General features: G+C 43.0%; 1 protein-coding gene across 7 annotated transcripts in view; it reads right to left on the bottom strand.

The window, feature by feature from the left end:
* Positions 1-25405, bottom strand: part of LOC106604535 (follistatin-related protein 5) — a 206601-nt gene that overhangs the window by 18588 nt on the left and 162608 nt on the right. For 5 of the 7 annotated variants that reach the window (XM_045718023.1, XM_014199250.2, XM_014199251.2 and 2 more), the window contains 4 exons: positions 23056-23190; positions 13002-13028; positions 7696-7814; positions 1209-1358 (listed from right to left, as the gene is read on the bottom strand). In XM_045718023.1, coding sequence (XP_045573979.1) covers positions 1209-1358; positions 7696-7814; positions 13002-13028; positions 23056-23190 — 431 coding nt within the window. The remainder of the gene's footprint in view (positions 1-1208; positions 1359-7695; positions 7815-13001; positions 13029-23055; positions 23191-25405) is intronic. The other 2 variants (XM_014199253.2, XM_014199254.2) reach the window with 1 other exon arrangement.

Below are 25405 nucleotides of genomic sequence, written 5' to 3'. Positions count from 1 at the left end.
TATTGTGAGAACATTGGATCCTTTTCGTTCATCATAACCATTCCCATGCAATGATAGGCTGCCCTTTTTTTTAGGGGGGGGGGGGGTGTCATGGTCAGCAATGATGTAGAGGTAAAACAATAGGTGGGTAAACGTTGATTGACGTTTAAACTGAATAAAGTAACATTCCCTATATTTTCAATGCATTTTTCCACAATAGGTGTGTAAACACTTATGCTAGATAAAAAAGTTATGTAAACGTCCTTTATGCGCATTTACCCTCCACTACACCACTGATGGTCAGGTTATATACACTAGTTGTAAAAGATGTAAAAAAAATATAGCCTTTATTTAACTAGGCAAGTCAGTTAAGAACAAATTCTTATTTACAATGACAGCTTACTGGGGAACAGTGGGTTAACTGCCTTGTTAAGGGGCAGAACGACTGTTTTTTACCTTGTCAGTTCAGGGATTCGATCCAGCAACCTATCAGTTACTGGCCCAACGCTCTAACCAATAGGCTACCTGCCGCCCCATGTAACACAATCAATTGTACCTATCTGTGCACTGGCACCAGCTTTCACTGGTTTAAGATTTTTTTAAAAGGCACACATATTTTGGTCAGGTTATGGAAAGGACATTCAAACAATGAAACCCAAATCTTTATCACAAAAAATGAACTGAGTTCCTAAATGAAGGACAGTGCATTTGTATCAAAATGAATTGAGTCAACTGAAGCTTTGTGAAAAAGGCTGTGTCCTTCCATTGACCAGAATAGCTAGCTTTTGGGCTACATTATTGTCAGTTATTGTGAATAGCGTAACCCTCTCTGACACATCAACTTTGTAATTTTTTTCAAGGATGTTTGGAAACAATATTAAAAACAACAGAAAAACACATCTGCATTGAAAGTGTGAAACAAATATTCAAGGTCCTTTTGACTCAAGGCTTCCTCTATAAATGCTTTGAATGCCATGTAAATGGACACATTGGAGTGAGGAGAAAGCGCACATATATGAAAAAGGCACAGTAACACATTTTTATAACAATACAACATTACAGCCATTGCTTTGTAGCCAATTGTTGTTCTGTCTGACATCTAAGGGACTTCCTAATATGGATGCCATATTTTTGGTTTGCTATTGTGTTTACTGCATAACACTCCACAGCAGACCCTGTCCAAAGATGAAAGTAATGTTGATTATTACATTTTTGGGGTCCGAAATTACCTGGACAGCCTTCTGAGCTGTGATGTCGACCACAAGCACCCTGGCCAAGTTTGGCTGTGTAACATAAATAAATGTATCCTTCACGTTGACCGCCGATGACCACACACACTTCTGCTCGGTCTCCCCCGCTGACTTGGGGCAAACCTCAGCCTGAAAATAAAACAAACACACACCCACACACAGTTAATACTGTACATATATCATGCAACATTGATAAAAATGACAAGTTATCTTTATCTTCTTTCATCCCCCTGAAGCTAGGACAACAGAGTGAGAGCGTCTGCTAAGTTACTAAAATGTTAATTATTTCATCAGCCATGCCCAAGTCCAAGCCTCTCTTATCACAACAGCAATACACACACATACACACAGTTTACTGTGTTCTGGTATGTTATGCAAGAACCAACATCTCCCATCTCCCTACCGCCTGTGTGCAAGCCACCACAATCCCTATATCCACCCCCCTCAACCTGGCTAAATTTGGCATGCTGTGCACGTGTGGACTGAGCTGTGCAGGCTCTGTCCTTCTATCCTCTGCTCTGTCCCTGTGTCCCCTCCCTGTCCCCTCCCATGGCCTGTGAGCCCAGCTCAGCCCCAGCATCTGTTCTCTGTTCTGGGATGTGGGAGGATTTGTTTGAGGCATCATGGCCCGGTTTGGGCCACGCAGTCACATCCTACTGTCACAGAGGGGGGTTTCTCTGACAGGTGTCACACATCGCCACGGGCCCAATCCCCTCAGTAAACCCAAGATTTGACGTCCAGCAGAGAGTGTGAATGGCGGAGTGGGTGTGTGTGTGTGTGTGGCCGTTGGTTTGTGTGTGAGTACTACTGGGCAGAGAGGATGACTTTCAGAGCGAGGTGAAGATGGTCCTGTTGATTTGTCAATATACCATTACACACAACAAATCAAATTTTATTTGTCACATACACATGGTTAGCCGATTTTAATGCGAGTGTAGCGAAACAACTACCAAATACACACAAATATAAAGGGGTGAATGAGAATATGTACGTGTAAGTATATGGATGAGCGATGGCCGAGCGACATAGGCCAGGTGCAATAGATGGTATAACATACAGTATAGTATATACATGTGATATGAGTAATGTAAGATGTGTAAACATTATTAAAGTGGCATTACTTAGAGTGCATTGTATAAAGTGACTAGTGATCCATTTATTAGAGTGGCCAGTGATTGGGTCTCAATGTAGGCAGCAGCCTCTCTGAGTTAGCGATTGGTGTTTAGCAGTCTGATGGCCTTGAGATAGAAGCTGTTTTTCAGTCTCTCGGTCCCAGCTTTAATGCACCTGTACTGACCTCGCCTTCTGGATGGTAGCTGTGTGAACAGGCAGTGGCTCAGGTGGTTGATGTCCTTGATGATCTTTGTGGCCTTCCTGTGACATCGGGTGCTGTAGGTGTCATGGAGGGCAAGTAGTTTGCCCCCGGTGCTGCATTGTGCAGACCGCACCACCCTCTGGAGAGCCTTGCAGTTGAGGGCGGTGCAGTTGCCATACCAGGCTATGATACAGCCTGACAGGATGCTCTTGATTGTGCATTTGTAAAAGTTTGTCAGGGTTTTGGGTGACAAGCCACATTTCTTCAGCCTCCTGAGGTTGAAGAGGCGCTGTTGCACTTTTTTCACCACACTGTCTGTGTGGGTGGAGCATTTCAGTTTGTCTGTGATGTGTACGCCGAGAAACTTAAAACCTTCAACCTTCTCCACTGCTGTCCCTTTGATGTGGATAGGGGGGTGCTCCCTCTGCTGTTTCCTGAAGTCCATGATCATCTCCTTTGTTTTGTTGATGTTGAGAGAGAGGTTATTTTCCTGACACCACACTCCAAGTGCCCTCACCTCCTCCCTGTAGGCTGTCTCGTTGTTGTTGGTAATCAAGCCCACTACTGAAGTGTTGTCTGCTAGCTGGATGATTGAGTTGGAGGCGTGCATGGCCACGCAGTCGTTGGTGAACAGGGAGTACAGGAGGGGGCTGAGCACGCACCCGTGTGGGGCCCCAGTGTTGAGGGTCAGCGAAGTGGAGATGTTGTTTCCTACTTTCACCACCTGGGGGCGGCCCGTCAGAAAGTCCAGGACCCAATTACACAGGGCGAGGTTGAGACCCAGGGCCTCCAGCTTGATGATGAGCTTGGAGGGTACTATGGTGTTGAATGCTGAGCTGTAGTCAATGAACAGCATTCTTACATAGGTATTCCTTTTGTCCAGATGGGATAGGGCAGTGTGTAGTGTGGTGACGATTGAGTCGTCTGTGGACCTGTTGGGGCGGTATGCAAACTGAAGCAGGTCTAGGGTAGCCGTTAAGGTGGAGGGGATATGATCCTTGACTACAGTGCCTAGTATTCATCCCCCTTATCGTTTTTCCTATTTTGTTGCATTACAACCTGTAATTTAAATGGATTTTAATTTGGATTTCATGTAATGGATATACACAAAATAGTCCAAATTGGTGAAGTGAAATGAAAAAAATAACTTGTTTCAAAAAATTACAAGAAAAAAAAACCGGAAAAGTTGTTCGTGTATATGTTTTCTTCCCCTTTGCTATGAAGCCCCTAAATAAGATCTGGTGCAACCAATTACCTTCAGAAGTCACATAATTAGTTAACTAAAGTCCACCTGTGTGCAATCTAAGTGTCACATGATCTGTCACATGATCTCAGCATATATACACCTGTTCTGAAAGGCCCCAGAGTCTGCAACACCACTAAGCAAGGTGCACCATGAAAACCAAGGAGCTCTTCAAACAGGTCAGGGACAGAGTTGTGGAGAAGAACAGATCAGGGTTGGGTTATAAAAAAATATCTGAAACTTTGAACATCCCACACAGCACCATTAAATCAGTTATTAAAAAATGGAAAGAATAGGGCACCACAACAAACCTGCCAAGAGAGGGCCGCCCATGAAAACTCACAGACCAGGCAAGGAGGGAATTAATCAGAGAGGCAACAAAGAGACCAAAGATAACCCTGAGGGAGCTGCAAAGTAACTGTGCATAGGACCACTTTAAGCTATACACTCCACAGAGCTGGGCTTTACACAAGGGTGTCCAGAAAAAAAGCCCTTGCTTAAAGAAAAAAAAAAAGCAAACACATTTGGTGTTCGCCAAAAGGCATGTGGGAGACTCCCCAAACATACAGAAGAAGGTACTCTAGTCAACTGTTTGGCCATCAAGGAAAACACTATGTCTGGCGCAAACCCAACACCTCTCATCACCCCGAGAACAACAGTGAAGCATGATGGTGGCAGCATCATGCTTTGGGGATTTTGTCATCAGCAGGGACTGGGAAACTGGTCAGAATTGAAGGAATGATGGATGGCGCTAAATACAGGGAAATTCTTGAGGGAAACCTGTTTCAGTCTTCCAAAGATTTGAAACTGGGACGGAGGTTCACCTTCCTGCAGGATAATGACCCTAAGCATACTGCTAAAGCAACACTCGATTGGATTAAGGGGAAACATTTACATGTCTTGGAATGGCCTAGTCAAAGCCCAGACCTCATGTCCGTGCATGCTTTGAGTACAAGTCCTGATAATCCGTCTGGCCCCGCTGCTTTGTGAATGTTGACCTGTTTAAAGGTCTTGCTCACATCGGCTACCGAGAGCGTTATCACACAGTCGTCCAGTCGTAACTGTTAGACCATTTACTTTCAATCACAGACTTGGCAGTCAACAAGATAAATGAAGATACATTTTCATGGACATGTTTGTGATCAAAACTATTAGAACCTCTGGGATTTAATCAGATTTCTAATTTCTGCCTCTATCAAATCAGAATCCATCTGGAGACTGAATACCTCAGAGACTCTACCTCTACCCTCCTGTAAACAACACTGCAGTGCGTCGCAACTGAGCATGTGTGAAACCCTAGGCAGCTAAGCAGAAAAAAACATGTCAGTTTCAACCAACATTGTCCTTGGATCAAATGAAAAGATTTAGAAGTATAGAAAACATAATGTGAAGCTTGTCGGGCGAACAAGCTGCCTGGGGACAATTTGTGCTCTGTAGATCATATTTGATTTTGTAGTACAAGTAAGACTAGTCCTTAGCCTTGGACTCAACAAACACAAACCTTCAACCTAAAAAACCTTGTTCTGTAGCCTCCCTTGCTTCCTGCCTCAGGAAATATGTCCGCCTCCCTACTCACTGTACTAGGAATTCCTCACAGCATTGCATCCCCTCTTCATCTGGCACGTGTATCACAGTAAGACGGCCATATACTACTTAAGAATAATTAATTGTTGGGTCGTTACCATGAACGATCAATCAATGCTCATCTACACTAGGGATCCAGAATGAACTTAAGCCTCTGAGCTAATGTACTCACACAACATTCCCTGTAGACAGTGCATGTGCTGCTGCCATAGAGTTCACTGTGATTGATATTCTAATACAGACACCGTCTCTCAGAGGAGCCCGGGCCTGATCGTTGTACATTCATAGCGCGCCTTCGCACATAACAGCTGTCCAATCGATGAAAGGGGAAAAGGAGGAAAGCACCCATTTCAGTACATGTGTAAATGTAAGAGGCATCTATCAGCGACCTGCTTTGAATAATACACTGGTTCAAAAGTGAAGGCGCAGCAGAGAGCAAGAACCATTTCAACGTCAAATGGCAATTCAACGAGAGAGAGAAAGAGAGAGAGAGACTTTTGGGAGCGCAAAAGTGCATGATCTTTCAGTTAATCTAATACATGAGAAGCAGAGAGACAATTAACTCCATATTTGTACCACACACCCCTGCAGCCCACTGGCGTACCTCTCACCCCCGCAGCCCATTGACCTACCATACACCCCCGCAGCCCATTGGCCTACCATACACCCCAGCCCACTGGCGTACCTCAGACCCCCGCAGCCCATTGACCTACCATACACCCCCGCAGCCCACTGGCGTACCTCTCACCCCCGCAACCCATTGACCTACCATACACCCCCGCAGCCCACTGGCGTACCTCAGACCCCCGCAGCCCATTGGCCTACCATACACCCCTGCAGCCCACTGACCTACCATACACCCCCACAGCCTCCGCGCAAGGTGTGGGGGCCTAGAGAGTCCGGGGTCCCATACCCCCCCAGCCTTATTGCAAAATGTGTAGAATAGCATGAGATTAGCTATAAAACTGCACATTCTTCTCTCTGCCCCATGGCAATACGTGTAAAATTGCAGGATATTAGCTTTAAACATTAACATTTTTCTCTTTGCCCCATGGCAAAATGTGTAGAAGCTGCAGTACACTACGCCCTATTTATTATGAGTTGCAACTACTTCCACGAAATAAAATATTATATGTCAAGTATTGCAAGATCAAATGTCAAATACACAAATAATTATCAAAGAGTTGATAGTTATCAAAGACTCTGCAGGCATTCGTTCCTAAGCTAATTTACGGTGACTAACCCCGATCCGGACACATTTGCGCAACCGCAGCATTCAAACCAGGCTGCAATGAAAACAAATGGGACTATAGCGACTGTGTTGGCATCAAAATCTGGGGTGTGAACTACGTTTCTATTCAAGTGTTGATTGACATGGTAATGGACCAATAGTATTGGGGAAAAGTTGAAAAAACTGACCCCTCAGAAGCTGTACGTTAAATTGTGACGTGTCACGACCTAACATACGGCACGCATTATGAAACTCATTCTGTGCCGTACAGCCTCTTTCCACCAGGTGTAGCGCTTCTCTCGCAGATAAAAAACAAGAAATGATCAATGGTGAGTATAATGGTGATTGTAAAGTTAATTACTCGTGAGTTCATCAATAGTTAATTCAATAAATTGTACATTTTTTGCCTAATTACTGCGAGCCATCATGACTCTCAAAAACCGTGGCAGCCGCAGTTTAATTGTGAAGATAAATTTAGCGCTGCCCTAAAAACCCTATTCAAATACGACACAAACCTTCAAATAGGTATGTAATGAGAAATTATATAAACTCTTTATAGTGTTTTATTTACATTTTAGAGGTGATAAGTTGGACAAATGGGGTGAAAAAAACTGTTCCCCACACGACATATCTCCTCATTTCACTATCACGCAGTAGCTTTCGCTTCCCCACCCGCCATTTTTTTAAATACCCAGCGGAGCTCCATTGCCTTCTTCAATCATGCAGAGACGGGCAGCATGAAGGTCTCGTCATTGATTTTACTGGAAAGGGGAGAAATTGTGCTTTACAATGGTATTCATATTACAGTGGACCTGGAAGTATTTCGTTTTTGGGGCCCTCAAATAAGGTGAAATGTACGGAACAGTGCGATGTACGAAAGTGCGTTAGCTATCGTTATACAAACACTGTTTAGCTAACAGCTAGCAAGAAGAAAAAGTGTTTCTGTTAGAAGGCCTGAAGGAATCATACTGTGGGTGGTTGGTCCTCACTCTAATCATGCTAATTGGCTAACAGCTAATCTACTAGCAGTAGCCCAACACCTAGCACAATGCTACATGAAATGGAAGTGTTTCTGTTGTGGTAGGCATCTTACCTGAAGTCCCAGTAGCTTCTCACTGGGCTTTATGTGTCTCTGGATCTCACATGCCACTGGCTGGATGACTTTGATACCATCCTCGTAAAACACATAGAACATATTGGCAATTCCAAGACCTGGGTGAGAAATACAACCTTGTTACAAGTCAGACACAGGGTTTGTTACCAGGGGCGGTTCTGGGGGGGGGGGGGGCAACAACAATATTGGACCCCCTTGTGGCCCCCCTAAATGTGGAGTATGAAATAATTTTTACATAACTAATTTTTGCTATCGTTCTTTTTTTACATCCGTTATTAGACAGTGGCAACACGGAACACTAAGTATTATGAACATGTTTTTTTTGCCTGCTAATGCCTGCAATGCAGTGAAGAAAACGATATGACAACAATAACGTTGTAATATTCCTGGCCCCTCTAACAGTACAACCAGCTTGGCCCCCCCAGTTGAAATGGTCTAGAACCGCCACTGTTTGATACAAGGTGAACAACACACTACTATGGCAACTGGCATGTAGCATGACATACAGCACAGTTAAAACCAGTGGTGGAAAAAGTACTCAATTGTCATACTTGAGTAAAAGTAAAGATACCTTAATAGAAAATGACTCAAGTAAAAGTGAAAGTCACCCAGTAAAATACTACACTGAACAAAAATATAAAGTGTTGGTCCCATGTTTCATGAGCTGAAATAATAAATCCCATAAATTTTCCTTATACACAAAAATATTTTTTCTCAAATTGTGTGCACAAATTTGTTTACATTCCTATTAGTGAGCATTTCTCCTTTGCCAAGATAATCCAGGCACCTGACAGGTGTGGCATATCAAGAAGTTAATTCAACAGCATGATCATTACACAGGTGCACCTTGTGCTTGGGACAATAAAAGGCCACTCTGAAATGTACAGTTGTGTCATAGAACACAATGCCACAGATGTCTCAAGTTTTGAGGGAGCATGCAATTGGCATGCTGACTGCAGGAATGTCCACCACAGCCGTTGCCAGAGAATTGAATGTTCATTTCTCTACCATAAACCGCCTCCAACGTCGTTTTAGAGAATTTGGCAGTACGTCTAACCGGCCTCACAACCACAGACCATGTGAAACCACTCCAACCCAGAACATCCACATCTGCCTTCTTCATCCGCAGGATCATCTGAGACCAGCCACCCTGATGAAACTGAGGTGTATTTCTGTCTGCAATAAAGCCCTTTTGTGGGGAAAAACTCTGATTGGCTGGGCTTTTGACACCCAAAAGTAGTGTATGGAGTAAAAAGTAAATTATTTTCTTTAGGAATGTAGTGAAGTAAAAGTAAAAGTTGTCAAAAATATAAATAGGAAAGTAAAGTACAGATACCCATAAAAACTACTTAAGTAGTACTTTAGTACTGTACTTTACAACACTGGTTAAAACTTAACAGTGGAGGTAATTAGCTATTTCAATATACCTGGAAACATTACATATTATTAGCTGTTCACTAGCAGTAAATGTATTTTCTTTGGTTGCATAAACTTTAGTGGGTAGTTTCAGTAGTTAGATACACCGCTGACATGGCAAAAAATTATAATAGTAAAAGTAATTACTGAAAACACAACGAAAATTTGAATTCAGTTAAACTACCACCAAGCTACTACAAAATGTAGTTAAATTACTAGTTGAATTACATGTAGTGGAACTACTCCCTAACACTGTTCGTTAGACACTGTCATTATAGAAACTAATGTACAGTATCCATATTAGGACAGCTTGACATTTCCATTGAATTTGTGTCAATCAATGTCATTTAATCTACTTCATAACATGATATAGTAATTCACTGTTCAAAAAGCTCAGGGCCCTGGGTCTGAACCCCACCCTGTGCAACTGGGTCCTGGACTTCCTGATGGGCTGCCTCAACACAGGGGCCCCACAAGGGTACGTGCTCAGCCCCCTTCTGTACTCCCTGTTCACCCATGACTGCATGCCTCCAACTCAATCATCAAGTTTTCAGACGACACAACAGTAGTAGGCCTGACGAGACAGTCTACAGGGAGGAGGTGAGGGCCCTGGCAGAGTGGTGCCTGGAAAATAATCTCTCCCTCAACGTCAACAAATGAAGGAGCTGATCGTGGATTTTAAGAGACAGCAGAGGGAGCAAGCCCCCATTCACATCGATGGGACCGTAGTGGATAAGGTGAAACGCTTCAAGTTCCTTGATGTAGACATCAATGACAATCTGAAATGATCCACCCAGTGTGGTGAGGAAGGTGCAACAGTGCCTCTTCAACCTCAGGAGGCTGAAGAAATTCAGCTTGACCCCTAAGACCCTCAAACTTTTTCAGATGCACCATTGAGAGCATCCATTCGGACTGTATCACAGCCGGATACGGCAACTGCACCGCCCGCAACCGCAGGGATCTCCAGAGGGTGGTGTGGTCTGCTGAGCGCATCACCGGGGGCACACTGCCTGCCCTCCAGGAAACCTACAGCACCCGATGTCACAGGAAGGCCAAAAAGATTATCAAGGACATCAATCACATGAGGCACTGCCTGTTCACCCCGCTATCATCCAGAAGGCGAGGTCAGTACAGGTGTATCAAAGCTGGGAGCGAGAGACTGAAAAACAGCTTCTATCTCAAGGCCATCAGACTGTTAAACAGCCATCACTGGCATCCACCCATTACCCTGCCCTGAACTAAGTCACTGTCAATAGCCGGCTACCACCCGGTTACTTAACCCTGCGCCTTAGAGGCTGCTGCCCTATGTACATAGACATGGAATTACTGGTCACTTTAATAATGGAACACTGGTCACTTTAATAATGTTTACATACGGTTTTACTAATTTCATATGTATACACTGTATTCTAGTCAACTATTGCTGCATATATACTATTCTATCCTATATATTCTACAGATATACTAAATATTCTATCCACATACTGTCCATAATGTCAATACATCACATTTATTTGCACTCCAAATAAATACAGTACCAGTCAAAAGTTTGGACACACCTACACATTCAAGGGTTTATCTTTTTTTTAACTATTTTCTACAATGTAAAATAATAGTGAAGACATTAACTATGAAATAACACATATGGAACCATGTAGTAATATTTTTAATTCTTCAAGTAGCCACCCTTTGCCTTGATGACAGCTTTGCACACACTTGGCATTCTCTCAACCAGCTTCATGAGGTAGTCACCTGGAATGCTTTTCCAACAGGAGTTCATACATATGCTGAGCACTTGTTGGCTGCTTTTCCTTCACTCTGTTGTCCAACTCATCCCAAACCATCTCAATTGGATTGAGGTCGGGTGATTGTGGAGGCCAGGTCATCTGATGCAGCAATCCATCACTCTCCTTCTCAGTCAAGTAGCCCTTACACAGCCTGGATGTGTGTTTTGGGTCATTGTCCTGCTGAAAAACAAATGATAGTCTCACTAAGCACAATCCAGATGGGATGGTTTATCGCTGCAGAATGCTGTGGTAGCCAAGCCGGTTAAGTGTGCCTTGAATTTTAAATAAATCACTGACAGTGTCACCAGCAAAGGAACCCCACACCTCCTCCTCCATGCTTCACAGTTGGAACGACACATAAGGAGATCATCCATTCACCTATTCTGTGTCTCACGAAGACACGGCGGTTGTAAACAAAAATCTCAAATTTGGACTCATCAGACCAAAGTACAGATTTCCACCAGTCTAATGTCCACTGCTCGTGTTTTTTGGCCCAAGCAAGTCTCTTCTTCTTATTGGTGTCCTTTAGTAGTGATTTCTTTGCAGCAATTCGACCATGAAGGCCTGATTCACACAGTCTCCTCTAAACAGTTGATGTTGAGATGTGTCTGTTACTTGAAGCATTTATTTGGACTGCAATCTGAGGTGCAGTTAATTGCCGATTTCTGAGGCTGGTAACTGTAATGAATGTATCCTTTGCAGCAGAGGTACTCTGGGTCTTCCTTTCCTGTGGCAGTCCTCATGAATGCTAGTTACCTCATAGTGCCTGGTGGTTTTTGCGACTGCACTTGAAGAAACATTCAAAGTTCTAGAAATTTCTACATTGACTGACCTTCATGTCTTAAAGTAATGATGGACTCTCATTTCTCTTTGCTTATTTGAGCTTTTCTTGCCATAATATGGATTTAATCTTTTACCAAGTTAGGCTATCTTCTGTCTACCACCCTTATCTTGTCACAACACAACTGATTGGCTCAAACGCATTAAGAAGGAAAGAAATTCCACAAATTAACTTTTATTAACAAGGCTCACCTTCATGAAGCTGGTTGAGAAAATGCCAAGGGTGTGCAAAGCTGTCATCAAGGCAAAGGGGGGCTACTGTGAAGAATCTCAAATAAAAAATATATTTTGATTTGTTTAACACTTTTGTGGTTACTACATGATTCCATATGTATTATTTCATAGTTTTGATGTGTCGTGGAAAATTGCAAGATTATGTTATAATGCTTGTATTGTATTATAATGGTTGTAATATTCGACAGAATAGAGTATTCTGTTAACTATTGTGTGTGTGTTCTACTGAGGATGGGCCTCTATGAGATAGCACTGACAGAGGAGATTTACGATGTCTTTGAGTAATAATGCCTAAAAGAGCATTCCAGAGAACATGAGCTAATGGTTCTGTTCTATACCGTACCAGGGAGAGACGGTTCCAGTTTGGAGTAGGAGGACCAGACATTGGTCTATACAATGAAAACTGATGACACAGCAGTTGCTGTCTGCTATGTTTTAAAGATATCTTTCATACAAAACTTAACCTTGTGACCCATTCTATGTATCTGTGGTTCGTCATGTACGTTGAGAGGGGTGAATCTTGGCTATAAAAGATTGTTGTACTTTTGTGTAGTCACTTTTCAATGGTTCATTAGAGATAGCGCATCATTGAAAGTCAAGGGCTTTTGCAAAACTCTTATCATTAAAGATGTAGTTTAAGTATAACTCTGATTGGTGTGTGAAGTTTGTCTCTCTCCTCATTTGGTAATGCAGAAATTAGCCACCACAGATGTCTTCACTATCATTCTACAATGTAGAAAATAGTCAAATCAAAGAAAATCCCTGCAATGGGTAGTACTTCACTGGTACTGTATATATGTTTATACATTGCTCATCCTAATATTTATAAATTTCTTAATTCCATTATTTTACCTTTAGATCTCTGTACATTGTGTACTGTTAGATATTACTGCACTGCTGGAGCTAGGAAAACAAGCATTTCGCTACACCCGCAACAACATCTGCTAAATATGTGTATGTGACCAATACAATTTTACATGATTTTAAATGGTTTAAATACAAACATACCTTCTTCTCTCCACAGAATGTTTGCCACTGAAGGGAAGTCAAGAAAAGAAAGACCAAGAATGAGCATTAGTGTGAAATCGATGATTGTCCCTTTTTGAGCATTCACACACCAATTAAGATAAAACAAAATGAATGTTTTATGAAAAGTGTCTCTTTGACACTTAGTGCAACAGACAACCAATAGAAACCCCCAGTTTGAGAATAATTTGATACCAAACACTTGAGGACAAAACACAGTCCAGGTGGTATATTGTAAATACACATACACAAAAAGCATTTTATAACATTTGTTCTTGTTTTGTTGTTAGCCCCACTAAAAAGCCTTCCTTAGAAATCTGTACATTGTACTGCAAAAGCATGTACCACGTGCTATAAAATTGACATGATATTGAATCAAATAAATGTACACCTCAGGTAATTATCCATCAATAAATATATGTTTTATGTATTATGGTATTTGGGTATTAGCCATCATATCATCAAATCGACATATATCTCAAGCGTAGATGAGTTCCAGAGGTCATTAAAGAGGATTATTTTGTGAGGCTATTTTTGGCTGACTAAAACTGCCGTAATTTCTCATTAAATTCACTTGGAGACAACTAATGACATGGAATAGGAAACTACAGCTGCATAATAACCAAGTGGCTTTAATGCATGAACTGGAATACAACCCCACAAAGCCCTCAAAGCCTTTTGAGATGAGAGTGATGTGCCTCTTAAAAGGATGTGCTCATTTCGCGACAAGTACAGATGAACACCCAGAGTCTGCGTACTGAGTGAGCTCGGCCTATCACAGAAAATGTGAAGATTTTGCCATTCAGGAGCAGATGCAAATAACAGACCCATTTCTTTGTCTTGACTATCCTCATTTTCCCGCTGTATAAGCGCGATGACCTTCTATTGTTCATCCATCCCACAACCCCCTCTGTTTCCATTCCATCTTCCATTTTCCTGACCGTCTGCAAACCAATCTCGGGCCCCAATTCAGTTCTGATTTTAATCTCCCCCTATTCTGATGCTGCTCATTCTCTTACCCTCTTTTCTGCTGTGTGGAGAGCGATGGAGAGAATAGAGAAAGAGAGAAAAGTAAAAAAGAAAAGAATCTTTGGCAGTGGCATGACAGACCTGTTAGTCAAGCCTAATCTTTCAAAAGTGCTTCGTCAAGTCCCACTCTGTTGCACTCATGCATACATTTTGTTCTCATTAAAAAGTTACACAAGAGAACTGATGTAGAGGAATGATTAGCATGGGAAGAAAAGGGGAGTGTTTGGGAAACGCTGCACTGTTCCAGTTTCTGGTGATGTTCCAAAAATCGTCAGATTGGTACTGCTGGGGAAAAAGGAGTATAGTAGTGAGATGAGATCTTGGTGCCCAAGTCTTTTCCAATAACGCAATGATTAGATGCTATTCATCACAAGGCAGAAAGATTGTGCTCGTTCTAAGACATACGAGTGGCCCCTACATCACATTCGTCATCCATATTAGAAAACAGCTATGTGCCACTTTCAGCGGTGGCGAAGTTCACTACACCGGTCCTGAATAACTGTTCCCAAATGAAGAGCGCCAGAATTTTGCAGTCGTCAGGCGGACTCTACACTCCCCACACAACAACACCTTCCCGTCAGCAAGGTTACAACACAAACTCGATTTGTTTACAAGGGCACACGGATGCGACATTTGGGCACAGTGCCTGTGGATAGGAACATCCTGGCATCACAGCCAGCAGACTTCCTGACTGCATTAACAGGTGAAGCCAGGCAGCCCCAGCTTAGCTAATTAGGCTGGCAGATGCAAATGGGAAAAGGCATCGTGACACAGTCACCCTGGGTGTCTTCCTCTCTGTTCTTCTCCCACTGTGATTCATTGGATTTATCAGCCTGTGTTTGGGATTGAGTCGCCTGGCAACATTGGCACGTTGTGTCTGCTTTGTGTGTCAGTTGTTATGCAAATTGACCTGGCAGCGTTGTATAATCGAGACTGAGGATATGTTTTAATTATGGCTGGCTATAAATACCTTTGTCCAAAAACTGCCTGGATTTATTGACATGATGATGACAGTGTTGTGGTGAGCTGAAGGTTCCATGTACAGCTCAGTAGCTCAGCTCAGTATTTCATATGGATCCACTACTACACATTAACATTTCTGTTTCATGGTCTGACTGTTATGGATCGATAGAAGTTTATGGAAAGATTGAAAAATATGTTTCTAAAATGCCATACAAAGAATTGAAAGAATGTGATTACCTACACTAAATATGGACATGTAATGTTTTTTAAAGGGAAAGATAAAAAATCTGGTCAGACACGAAATGGAAAGTTTTGCCCACTAACAACTATGCTGTATCACCACCAACTTAAGTGTACATCAACCTAAATGTTTCCTGTTCCTGTCACGTCCTGACCAGTATAAGGGGTTGTTTGTTATTGTAGTTTGGTCAGGACGTGGCAGGGGTGTTTGTTTAGAGTGTTTCGGGGTTTGTTGGGCTATGTTCTGTTTTGAGAGGGGTGTTTGTTTAGTGTTTTGGGGTTTGTTGGGCTATGTTCTAATATGTCTATTTCTATGTGGTGTTTGTTGGGTTGACCTTCAATTGGAAGCAGCTGCTCCTAGTTGCTTCTAATTGAAGGTCTTATTTAAGAGGGGTGTTTTTCTGTGGGATTTTGTGGGTAGTTGTTTCTTGTTTAGCTGTGTGCCTGACAAGACTGTTATCGTCGTCGTCGTTTTTATATACGTGTATTTTGTTTCGGTTTTCCTTCTTTCTGCCGAATAAAAGAAGATGAACATGCACATTCCCGCTGCATTTTGGTCTAATCTTTACGACACCCGTGACAGTTCCAATTCCGTGAAACACTGTAAATGGATTAATGTTCAACTAGGTTTTTTTTTTTTTTTTTGCAGTTACTTTTAGCAGCTTAATCCTGAAGATTTAAGGATGCTTCATTACTGGATGGATAACTTTAGCTGGATTGAGAAACACCCTGGTCATACTATACGGAGTAATGCTAAAATGGAATTCTTCAAAGGCGTAAGACAGTTCTATAATTGGAGGTTGAAGTCTCTGGAGAGAACTGACTACAGTGGGGGAAAGTCTTTTTTTTTTTAAGAAGAAAATATCCAACCATTTAATCCTGGGTTGGAAATATCCTTGAATATTTTGAAAGTGCAAGTAATTGGTCAGCGAGAAGTTGAAATGCCCATTGAAAATCTGGTCCCGCTTGGAGCTACCCATGTGATTTTGCATCGTCAGGAGAAAAAGCAGGATAAATGTGTTGGATGGTTTCAAATAAGTACTTTCCAAACAGCAATATGTTAAGTCTCCCAGTGATGGAAACTTCACTTTTTGAATTGTAGCCTCACTGTACATTTTGAATCATATATACACTGAGTATACAAAACATTAGGAACACCATCTTAACGTTGAGTTTCACCACCTTTTGCCCTCAGGACAGCCTCAATTCGTCAGGGCATGATCTACAAGGTGTCAAACATTCCACAGGGATGCTGGACCATGTTGACTCCAATGCTTCCCACAGTTGTGTGAAGTTGGCTGGATGAAGTTTAGGTGGAGGACCATTCTTGATACACACGGGAAACTGAGAGTGAAAAACACAGTAGCGTTGCAGTTCTTGACACACTCAAACCGGTGCGCCTGGCACCTACTACCAAATCAAATGAAAATCAAATCAAAGTATTGGCCCCTACCATACCCTGTTCAAAGGCACTTCAATATTTTGTATTTTAAAAGAAGGATTGAAGCAGGTACAGGGAGTGAAGGTTTAATAACTGACGGACATGAAACAGAACAGGAACAGCGTCTGGACAGGAACACATAACAACAATTAATGAGGACACTGGGAACACCACAGAGGAACAGACAGATATACAAGGGCAATCAACCATGTGAAGGAGTCCAGGTGAGTCCAATGAGCGCTGCTGTGGGTAATGGTGACAGGTGCGTGTAAAGACGGGTAGCCTGGCGCCCCCTCTGAATGGCACACATACACAATCCATGTCTCAATTGTCTCAATCTTAAAAATCCTTCTTTAATCTCTCTCTTCTCCTTCATCTACACTGATTGAAGTGGCATCAATAAGGGATCATATCATTCACCTAGATTCACCTGGTCAGTCTATGTCATGGAGAGAGCAGGTGTTCTTAATGTTTTGTACTCAGTGTATATCTCTCTATTATGTGTGGGAATACTTTGGAACAGATTTCCAACAGATTTCCAAAATTACAATCTTTGGAGATGATTTGCTGGTGTTTTTACAGTCTTTTATGTCCAACAATTAAACAAATATTATTATACACAGTACCTCTCAAAAGTTTGGACACACCTACTCATTCCAGGGTTTTTCTATAATTTAACTATTTAAAAAAAATAATAATAATAGTGAAGACATCAAAACTATGAAATAACACATATGGAATCAAGTAGCAATCAAAAAAGTGTTAAACAAATGAAAATATATTTTATATTTGAGATTATTCAAAGTAGCCACCCTTTGCCTTGATGACACTGTTGCACACTCTTGGCATTCTTTCAACCAGCTTCATGAGGTAGTCACCTGGAATGTATTTCAATTAACAGGTGTGCCTTGTTAAAAGTTAATTTGTGGAATTTCTTTCCTTCTTAATGCGTTTGAGCCAATCAGTTGTGTTGTGACAAGGTAAGGGTGGTATACAGAAGATAGCCCTATTTGGTAAAAGACCAAGTGCATATTATGACAAGAAACGCTCAAATGAGCAAAGAGAAATGAGAGTCCATCATTACTTTAAGACATGAAGGTCAGTCAATGTGGGAAATTTCAAAAACGTTGAACATTTCTTCAAGTGCAGTCATAAAAACCATGAAGCGCTATGATGAAACTGGCTCTCATGAAGACTGCCATGGGAAAGGAAGACCCAGAGTTACCTCTGGATATGTTCATTAGAGTTACCAGCCTCAGAAATTGCAGCTCAAATAAAGGCTTCAAAGACTTCAAATAACAGACACTGCGTGAATCATGCCTTCATGGTTGAATTGCTGCAAAGAAACCACTACTAAAGGACACCAATAATAAGAAGAGACTTGCTTGGACCAAGAAACAGGAGCAATGGACATAAGACCGGTGGAAATCTGTCCTTTGGTTTGATGAGTCAAAATTGTAGATTTCTGGTTACTACCGCTCTGGCTTTGTGAGACGCAGAGTAGCTGAACGGATGATCTCCGCGTGTGTGGTTCCCACTGTGAACCATAAAGCAGGTGTGATGGTGTGGGAGTGCTTTGCTGGTGACATTGTCAGTGATTTATTTAGAATTCAAGGCACACTTCACCAGGATGGCTACCACAGCATTCTGCAGCGATACGCCATCCCATCTGGTTTGCGCTTAGTGGGACTATCATTTGTTTTTCAACAGGACAGTGACCCAACACACCTCCAGGCTGTGTAAGGGCTATTTGACCAAGAAGGAGAGTGATGGAGTGCTGCATTAGATGACCTGGCCTTCACAATCATCTGACCTCAACCAAATGGAGATGGTTTCAGATGAGTTGGACCGCACAAGTGCTCAGCATATGTGGAAACTCCTTCAAGACTGTTGGAAAAGCATTCCTCATGAAGCTGGTTGAGAGAATGCCAAGAGTGTGCAAAGCTGTCATCAAGGCAAAGGGTGGCTACTTTGAAGAATCTAAAATATAATATACATTTTGATTTGTTGAACTCTTTTTGGTTACTACATGGTTCCATATGTGTTATTTCATAGTTTTGATGTCTTCACTATTATTCTACAATGTAGAAAATAGTAAAATAAATAAAAACCGTTGAATGAGTTGGTGTGTCCAAACTTTTGACTGGTACTGTATATCTATTTTTAAGAAAGCTTGGGCGGGCCAAATAAAATGTGGCCTGTGGGTCGCCAGTTGGGGTACCATACCTCTATACCCTACCCTACATGTTCTTAATGTTTTGTACACTCAGTGTATTTACGTCTGGGAGAAAAATTACAGCCTTCACTGAGTTGTCATAATGCCACACACTGGCTTTACAATACAGTCATTAGCAATGTCCTTTGAGGCTGATTTAACTAAGGTCTTGATGATTCATTGAAATTGGCAAGTTAGTGCTGGGCCGTAAAATAAAACTGTGGCTCTCCCAATCAAAATACCCTATAAAGTCAAAATCACCCCAAAAAATAAATGTGAGAGTAGAGAGCGTCAATTTATTTACACTGCGTAGCGTAGTCTACTTAGCATACTGAAGATCATAACAATTCCTTTTCTACAAATGACCCAAGCAATTTATCTTCTTATTTTACCAGCATTGTTCTGCGTAGACACGAGAAAAATAGACTTGCTTTCTAATTTGATGCGCTGTGACGCCATAGACACCGTTGACTCTGGAGCCCATCTGTTTTCTTTCGTTCACATCTGTGCATTCTAATTCCAGTGCGTGCACACTCGTTCACGCGCGTAAAAAGAAGCCTTCCCTGTAGCTCAGTTGGTAGAGCATGGTGTTTGCAACGCCAGGGTTGTGGGTTCGATTCCCACGGGGGGCCAGCACAGGAAAAAAAAAATGGATGAAATGTATGCATTCACTACTGTAAGTCGCTCTGGATAAGAGCGTCTGCTAAATGACTAAAATGTAAATGTAAATGTAAATGATTTGGGCTTAAGGCTGATTCAACTGAGGGCTTGATAATTTGTTGAATTAGGTGTGTTAGTGCTGGGCTATAACAAAAGTCTGCACTCCCTATGGGTTTCCTGGACCCAAATACTGTTGTAAACGCTTCACAATAATGCACCATACATGCATGACACAAGCTCAATGATGCCATACAAAAGCCTTACAAATTCTTCACAATGGAGCACCTGCAGGTAGACCCACAGCCAGAGAGACAGAACCACAGCCAGCCAGAGAGACAGAACCACAGCCAGCCAGACAGACCCACAGACAGACAGACAGACAGACAGACAGACCCACAACCAGACAGACAGACCCACAACCAGACAGATAGACCCACACAGACCCACAACCAGACAGACAGACCCACAGACAGACAGACCCATAGACAGACAGACCCACAGACAGACAGACAGACAGACCCACAGACAGACCCACAACCAGACAGATAGACCCACACAGACCCACAGACAGACCCACTCAGACCCACAACCAGACAGACAGACCCACAGACAGACAGACCCACAGACAGACAGACAGACAGACCCACAGACAGACCCACAACCAGACAGATAGACCCACACAGACCCACAACCAGACAGACAGACCCACTCAGACCCACAACCAGACAGACAGACCCACAGACAGACAGACCCACAGACAGACCCACAACCAGACAGATAGACCCACAACCAGACAGATAGACCCACAGACAGACCCACAACCAGTCAGATAGACCCACAGACAGACCCACAACCAGTCAGATAGACCGACAGACCGACAGACCGACAGACAGGTCATGGCACTGCTGTTGCTGGCACCACAGGTTAGGTTTCTGCATAGCTTGGGACTGTGAACCATGGCCAACACAGTGTGAAAGCATGATGTGACCAACTGTGTTAGGCATCGAATGACACACACCTGCACACACACTCTTTATCCCACACACACACACATTGACACACGCATTAACACACTCAAGTTGACACACCCAAACACACACACAGTACTCACATGTATAGGCCGTAGGCCCATGTCCCTATCTCTGTGCCTTGGCCGGTGTTAACCGAAACCAACACCAACAAACACCCCTGCCTCACGGACGTCCGACGCTCCAGAAATAATTGGCGACCATTTTGAAGTGCAGGGCAGATATTCATGCCAGTTTAGCAGCGGTTCCTGTCAGATTAATTGCGCTCCACCACGGGTGACAGTTGACTAAAGACCACTCTGAATATAGTCTGCTCATTTATTCGATGGCGATGAAGCGCACCAACGACGTCAAGAAAACAATTAACTTTAACGTGGTGGCGAGAAGCAGGTTTTTGACTTTGAACGAGCTCTGGGTGAATCTGCTGAGCGGTGTTCATTTTTCGCTCAGACTATCATGTCTCTCACCTCATCTGCTGCTTACTATTACGGCGACCACTTCAGCAATCTGTCAACACTATGTTGAATAAGGCTGTCAAGATGTCACATTTATTTCTATAAACTAGATATCTGATGTATGAACCATTTATGTAGCCGAATGAGCCATTTGCAAGTGATAACTCACAAATTGGAAATAGTGGACAGGAGAAAATAAAACATAAGATGTGGAATGACATCACATCTACCTAAAAACGGAATGGATGATATGAAGGAGACCAAGCTCTAACAAATGCTGGTAGACTGCATTGGGGATGCGGTTGTATCGTTGTGTCGTTGTTTCGTTCCCAGATGGGAGGTCATTGAGGGGCCGACATCTACTGAGGCACAGTAGACAGTTATCCAATCGGAGAGAGGGATGGTGGGAGGAGAGGGAGGCAGGAAAGAGAGAATGGGGAGATATCTAGGAATAGGTTGTCTAAGGTTAAAGTCTGCCAGCCTAGGGACACTAGTTACCCTGGTTATATGGAGGGCAATTCACACAGACCATATCACACGCGTCAGCTGATCACAAGTCTCTTTCACAAGTGGATGTTAAAATATGGGTATGAGAAAGTAGGCTACAGTATGTCAATAAATAACACAAAGGTGTCATTAACATAGTGGTGTTCAATTTCCAACTGTAAGGCTACTGTATAGCCCACTGTCCAGTGATATTATACATTGAATTCAGGTTAACAAAACATAGAATGCTAGTTGACATTACCAGGCTATTTCAGATGCTCTCTCTCGCTCTCTCTCGCTCTCTCTCTCTCTCGCTCTCTCTCGCTCTCTCTCTCATGTTGATAAGAGAGAGTGGAGGGATGTATCCACATGCGTACAGCCGAGCTTCAGCTTACACACTGACTCAGAGCGCTAGCATAGCCTCGGGGCTAGAGATGCAACCCAAGGAAGCCAAGCTCTTGGATAAGCAGGCACTCCACTGGGGTAATAAGGAGAGACCAGACTAGGTCAAACATGCATTTGGGTGTGCTGCTGGGAAGTTCAACTGTGCACCCTGTCCATTTAATTATTTGTTTTTCCTTCTAATATAATGGTGGACTATTTCAACATCCTCCGTGCTATCTCTTTGTTGTTGACTATGGGTTGTGGATGCAAAATGGTCACCAACATGCCAACCCCCTCAGCAATTTCATCATACACAGTGGCTTCAAAGCTTCAAATGAGGCAACTGATTGACTTCTGACCCCAGAGAGTAAGTATGTTCTCTGGGTTGGGGATGATCCAAAATGGTTGCCAGTGTGTGTTTCAACCCCCTGAGCAGTTTCATCATACTCGGTGGCTTCAAAACTTCAAAGGAGGCAACTGACTGACTTCTGACCCCAGAGAGTTTGATCCTGTGATGTGTGACGGCACGTGTGGAATGTATCACTGCCACTGGGACAGCAGCTAAACCTACTGTATCATCGAAGGGGACATGTGAGTGACTTGAGAGTAAGAGTTGCTGTGTTTGCTTTTTTGTGCCGTTATTAGGAGAGGAGAGAATTAGCGACAACGTGGTCACAATCATTGGTTGAACTTAAAAAACTGATTTTGACATTTTGGAAAGGCCAACAATAATGACAGAGTCAATGAATGGGACTGTGTCTGATCTGAGCACGTATTTGATTCATAATTCTACATTGTCCCTTAGGGCCACCGTACAATTCCTCCTAAAGCTGTATTCATTTCAATTAAAGAAGATTCTAAGCTGAAAATATACTTTAGGATTCTACACAACACGACCATTAACATTGTACTAGAAGAGGTACCATTGGTCTCTGTAGCCTAACCACCTGAGCACTAGATAATACAGAATGTAGCTCTCTCTGTTATTTCTCTAGCATAAGTTCTATTATTACTTTGGAGGTTATAAACTATTAAGAGACTGGATGAATTATTTAGTGTTTTGAGCTGCGTGTCTCCATTATCCCCAGGAAAGGACACAGACAGACAGAGGGACAAAGTAGACATCATGACATACGGGTCTTGCGTGCCGAGTCCTCCACAAACAGAGAGGAGATGTCCTCGTCCACCCCGGCGTCGTTTTTGGCAATGCAGCTGTATGCCCCCGTGTCCTCGAAGTGTACGTTGCTGATGTGCACCTCGCTTCCGTTAGCTGGTTGACAAAAAATAACACGAGTGCGTGTTAAAACACACACACACACACACACACACACACACACACAGACACACACAGACACACACGCAGGCACGTACACACATTGTCAGTAAGTGTGACACAGACAAATAAAATACCATTTGCAGTTCCTCTCTCAGCGATGCCTGGCAATTTTGATCAAAGTCACCCCTACATAACTGAGTCTAATAAGATAGGAGACAGGACAAGTGAGGGGTTTTAACAGAATTGGAAGAAGTCAAAATGTGAGACTTTGCAGAGTTGTCCCATGCAGTGGGAGTCATTGTGTATTGAGTTGATCTAGTTGTCGCTAACGCTAGCATGTCTGCACATCTGGGGAATGATTTAGGTGTGCCACCACTGAGAACTGATTCAGGGGTTGAACACTGGACCTGTCATTCATGCAGAAGAAAGCACCATGAAAAGACATGAGGTATATCCAGTATACTAAACCAGGGTTTTGTTCAGGTGGAAAAAGTTATGAAATGGAGTAAAACAGAGGTAACAGCTGTCCAATAATTAAAATCAAATTGTATTTGTCACATGCGCCGAATACCTTATAGTGAAATGCTTACTTACAAGCCTTTAACCAACAATGCAGTTTTAAGAAAATACCCCCCCCCCCCAAAAAAAAAGTAAGAGATAAGAAAAACATATAATTAAAGAGCAGCAGTAAATAACAATAGCGGGGCTATATGCAGGCGGTACCGGTACAGAGTCATATGTGTCAATGTGCAGGGGCACCAGTATCGAGGTAATTGAGGTAATAATGTACATGCAGGTAGGGTTACTAAAGTGGCTATGCATTGATAATAACAGAGAGTAGCAGCAGTGTGTGGAGGGGGGGGGGGGGTGCAAATAGTCTGGGTAGCCATTTGCTTAGCTGTTCAGGAGTCTTATGGCTTGGGGGTAGAAGCTGTTTAGAAGCCTCCTGGACCTAGACTTGGCACTCCGGTACCGCTTGCCGTGCAGTACCAGAAAGAACAGTCTATGACTAGGCTGGCTGGAGTCTTTGACTATTTTTAGGGCCTTCCTCTGACACCGCATGGTATAGAGGTCCTGGATGGAAGGAGCTTGGCCCCGGTGATGTACTGGGCCATACATGTATGTTTTGTTTATTCCATGTGTAACTGTGTTGTTGTATGTGTCAAATTGCTATGCTATATCTTGGCCAGGTCGCAGTTGCAAATGAGATCTTGTTCTCAACTAGCCTACCTGGTTAAATAAAGGTGAAATAAAAAAAATAAAAAAATAATAATAAAATAAATACGCACTACCCTCTGTAGTACCTTGCGGTCGGAGGCCGAGCAGTTGCCAAAGCAGGCAGTGATGCAACCCATCAGGATGCTCTCGATGGTGCAGTTGTAAAACCTTTTGAGGATCTGGGGACCCATGCCAAATATTTTCAAGGAATAGGTTTTTTCGTGCCCTCTTCACGACTGTCTTGGTGTGTTTGGACCATGTTAGTTTGTTGGTGATGTGGACGCCAAGGAACTTGAACAGGAGGGGACTGAGCACGCACCCGAGGGGCCCCTGTGTTGAGGATCAGCTTGGTGGATGTGTTGTTACCTACCCTTACCACCTGGGGGCGGCCCGTCAGAAAGTCCAGGATCCAGTTGCAGAGGGAGATGTTTAGTCCCAGGGTCCTTAGCTTAGTGATGAGCTTTGAGGGCACTATGGTGTTGAACGCTGAGCTGTAGTCAATGAATAGTATTCACACATAGGTGTTCCTTTTGTCCAGGTGTGAAAGGGCGTTGTGGAGTGCAATAGAGATTGCATCATCTGTGGATCTGTTGGGGCGGTATGCAAATTGGAGTGAGTCTAGGGTTTCTGGGATAATGGTGTTGATGTGAGCCATGACCAGCCTTTCAAAGCATTTCATGGCTGCAGACGTGAGTGCTACGGGTCGGTAGTCATTTAGGCAGGTTACCTTAGTGTTCTTGGGCAGAGGGACTATGGTGGTCTGCTTGAAAATGTTGGTATTTCAGACTGGGAGAGGATGAAAATGTCAGTGAAGACACTTGCCAGTTGGTCAGCGCATGCTCGGAGTACACGTCCTGGTAATCCGTCTGGCCCAGCGACCTTGAATGTTGACTTGTTTAAAGGTCTTACTCACATCGGCTGCAGAGAGCGTGATCAGAGTCATCTGGAACAGCTGACGCTCTCCTGCATGTTTCAGTGTTACTTGCCTCTA

The sequence above is a fragment of the Salmo salar genome, chromosome ssa05, assembly GCF_905237065.1.
Source record: "Salmo salar chromosome ssa05, Ssal_v3.1, whole genome shotgun sequence".
Lineage (NCBI taxonomy): Eukaryota > Metazoa > Chordata > Actinopteri > Salmoniformes > Salmonidae > Salmo > Salmo salar.
The sequence above is the reverse complement of the archived record's forward strand: the minus strand, read 5'-3'. Positions and strand labels throughout refer to the sequence as shown.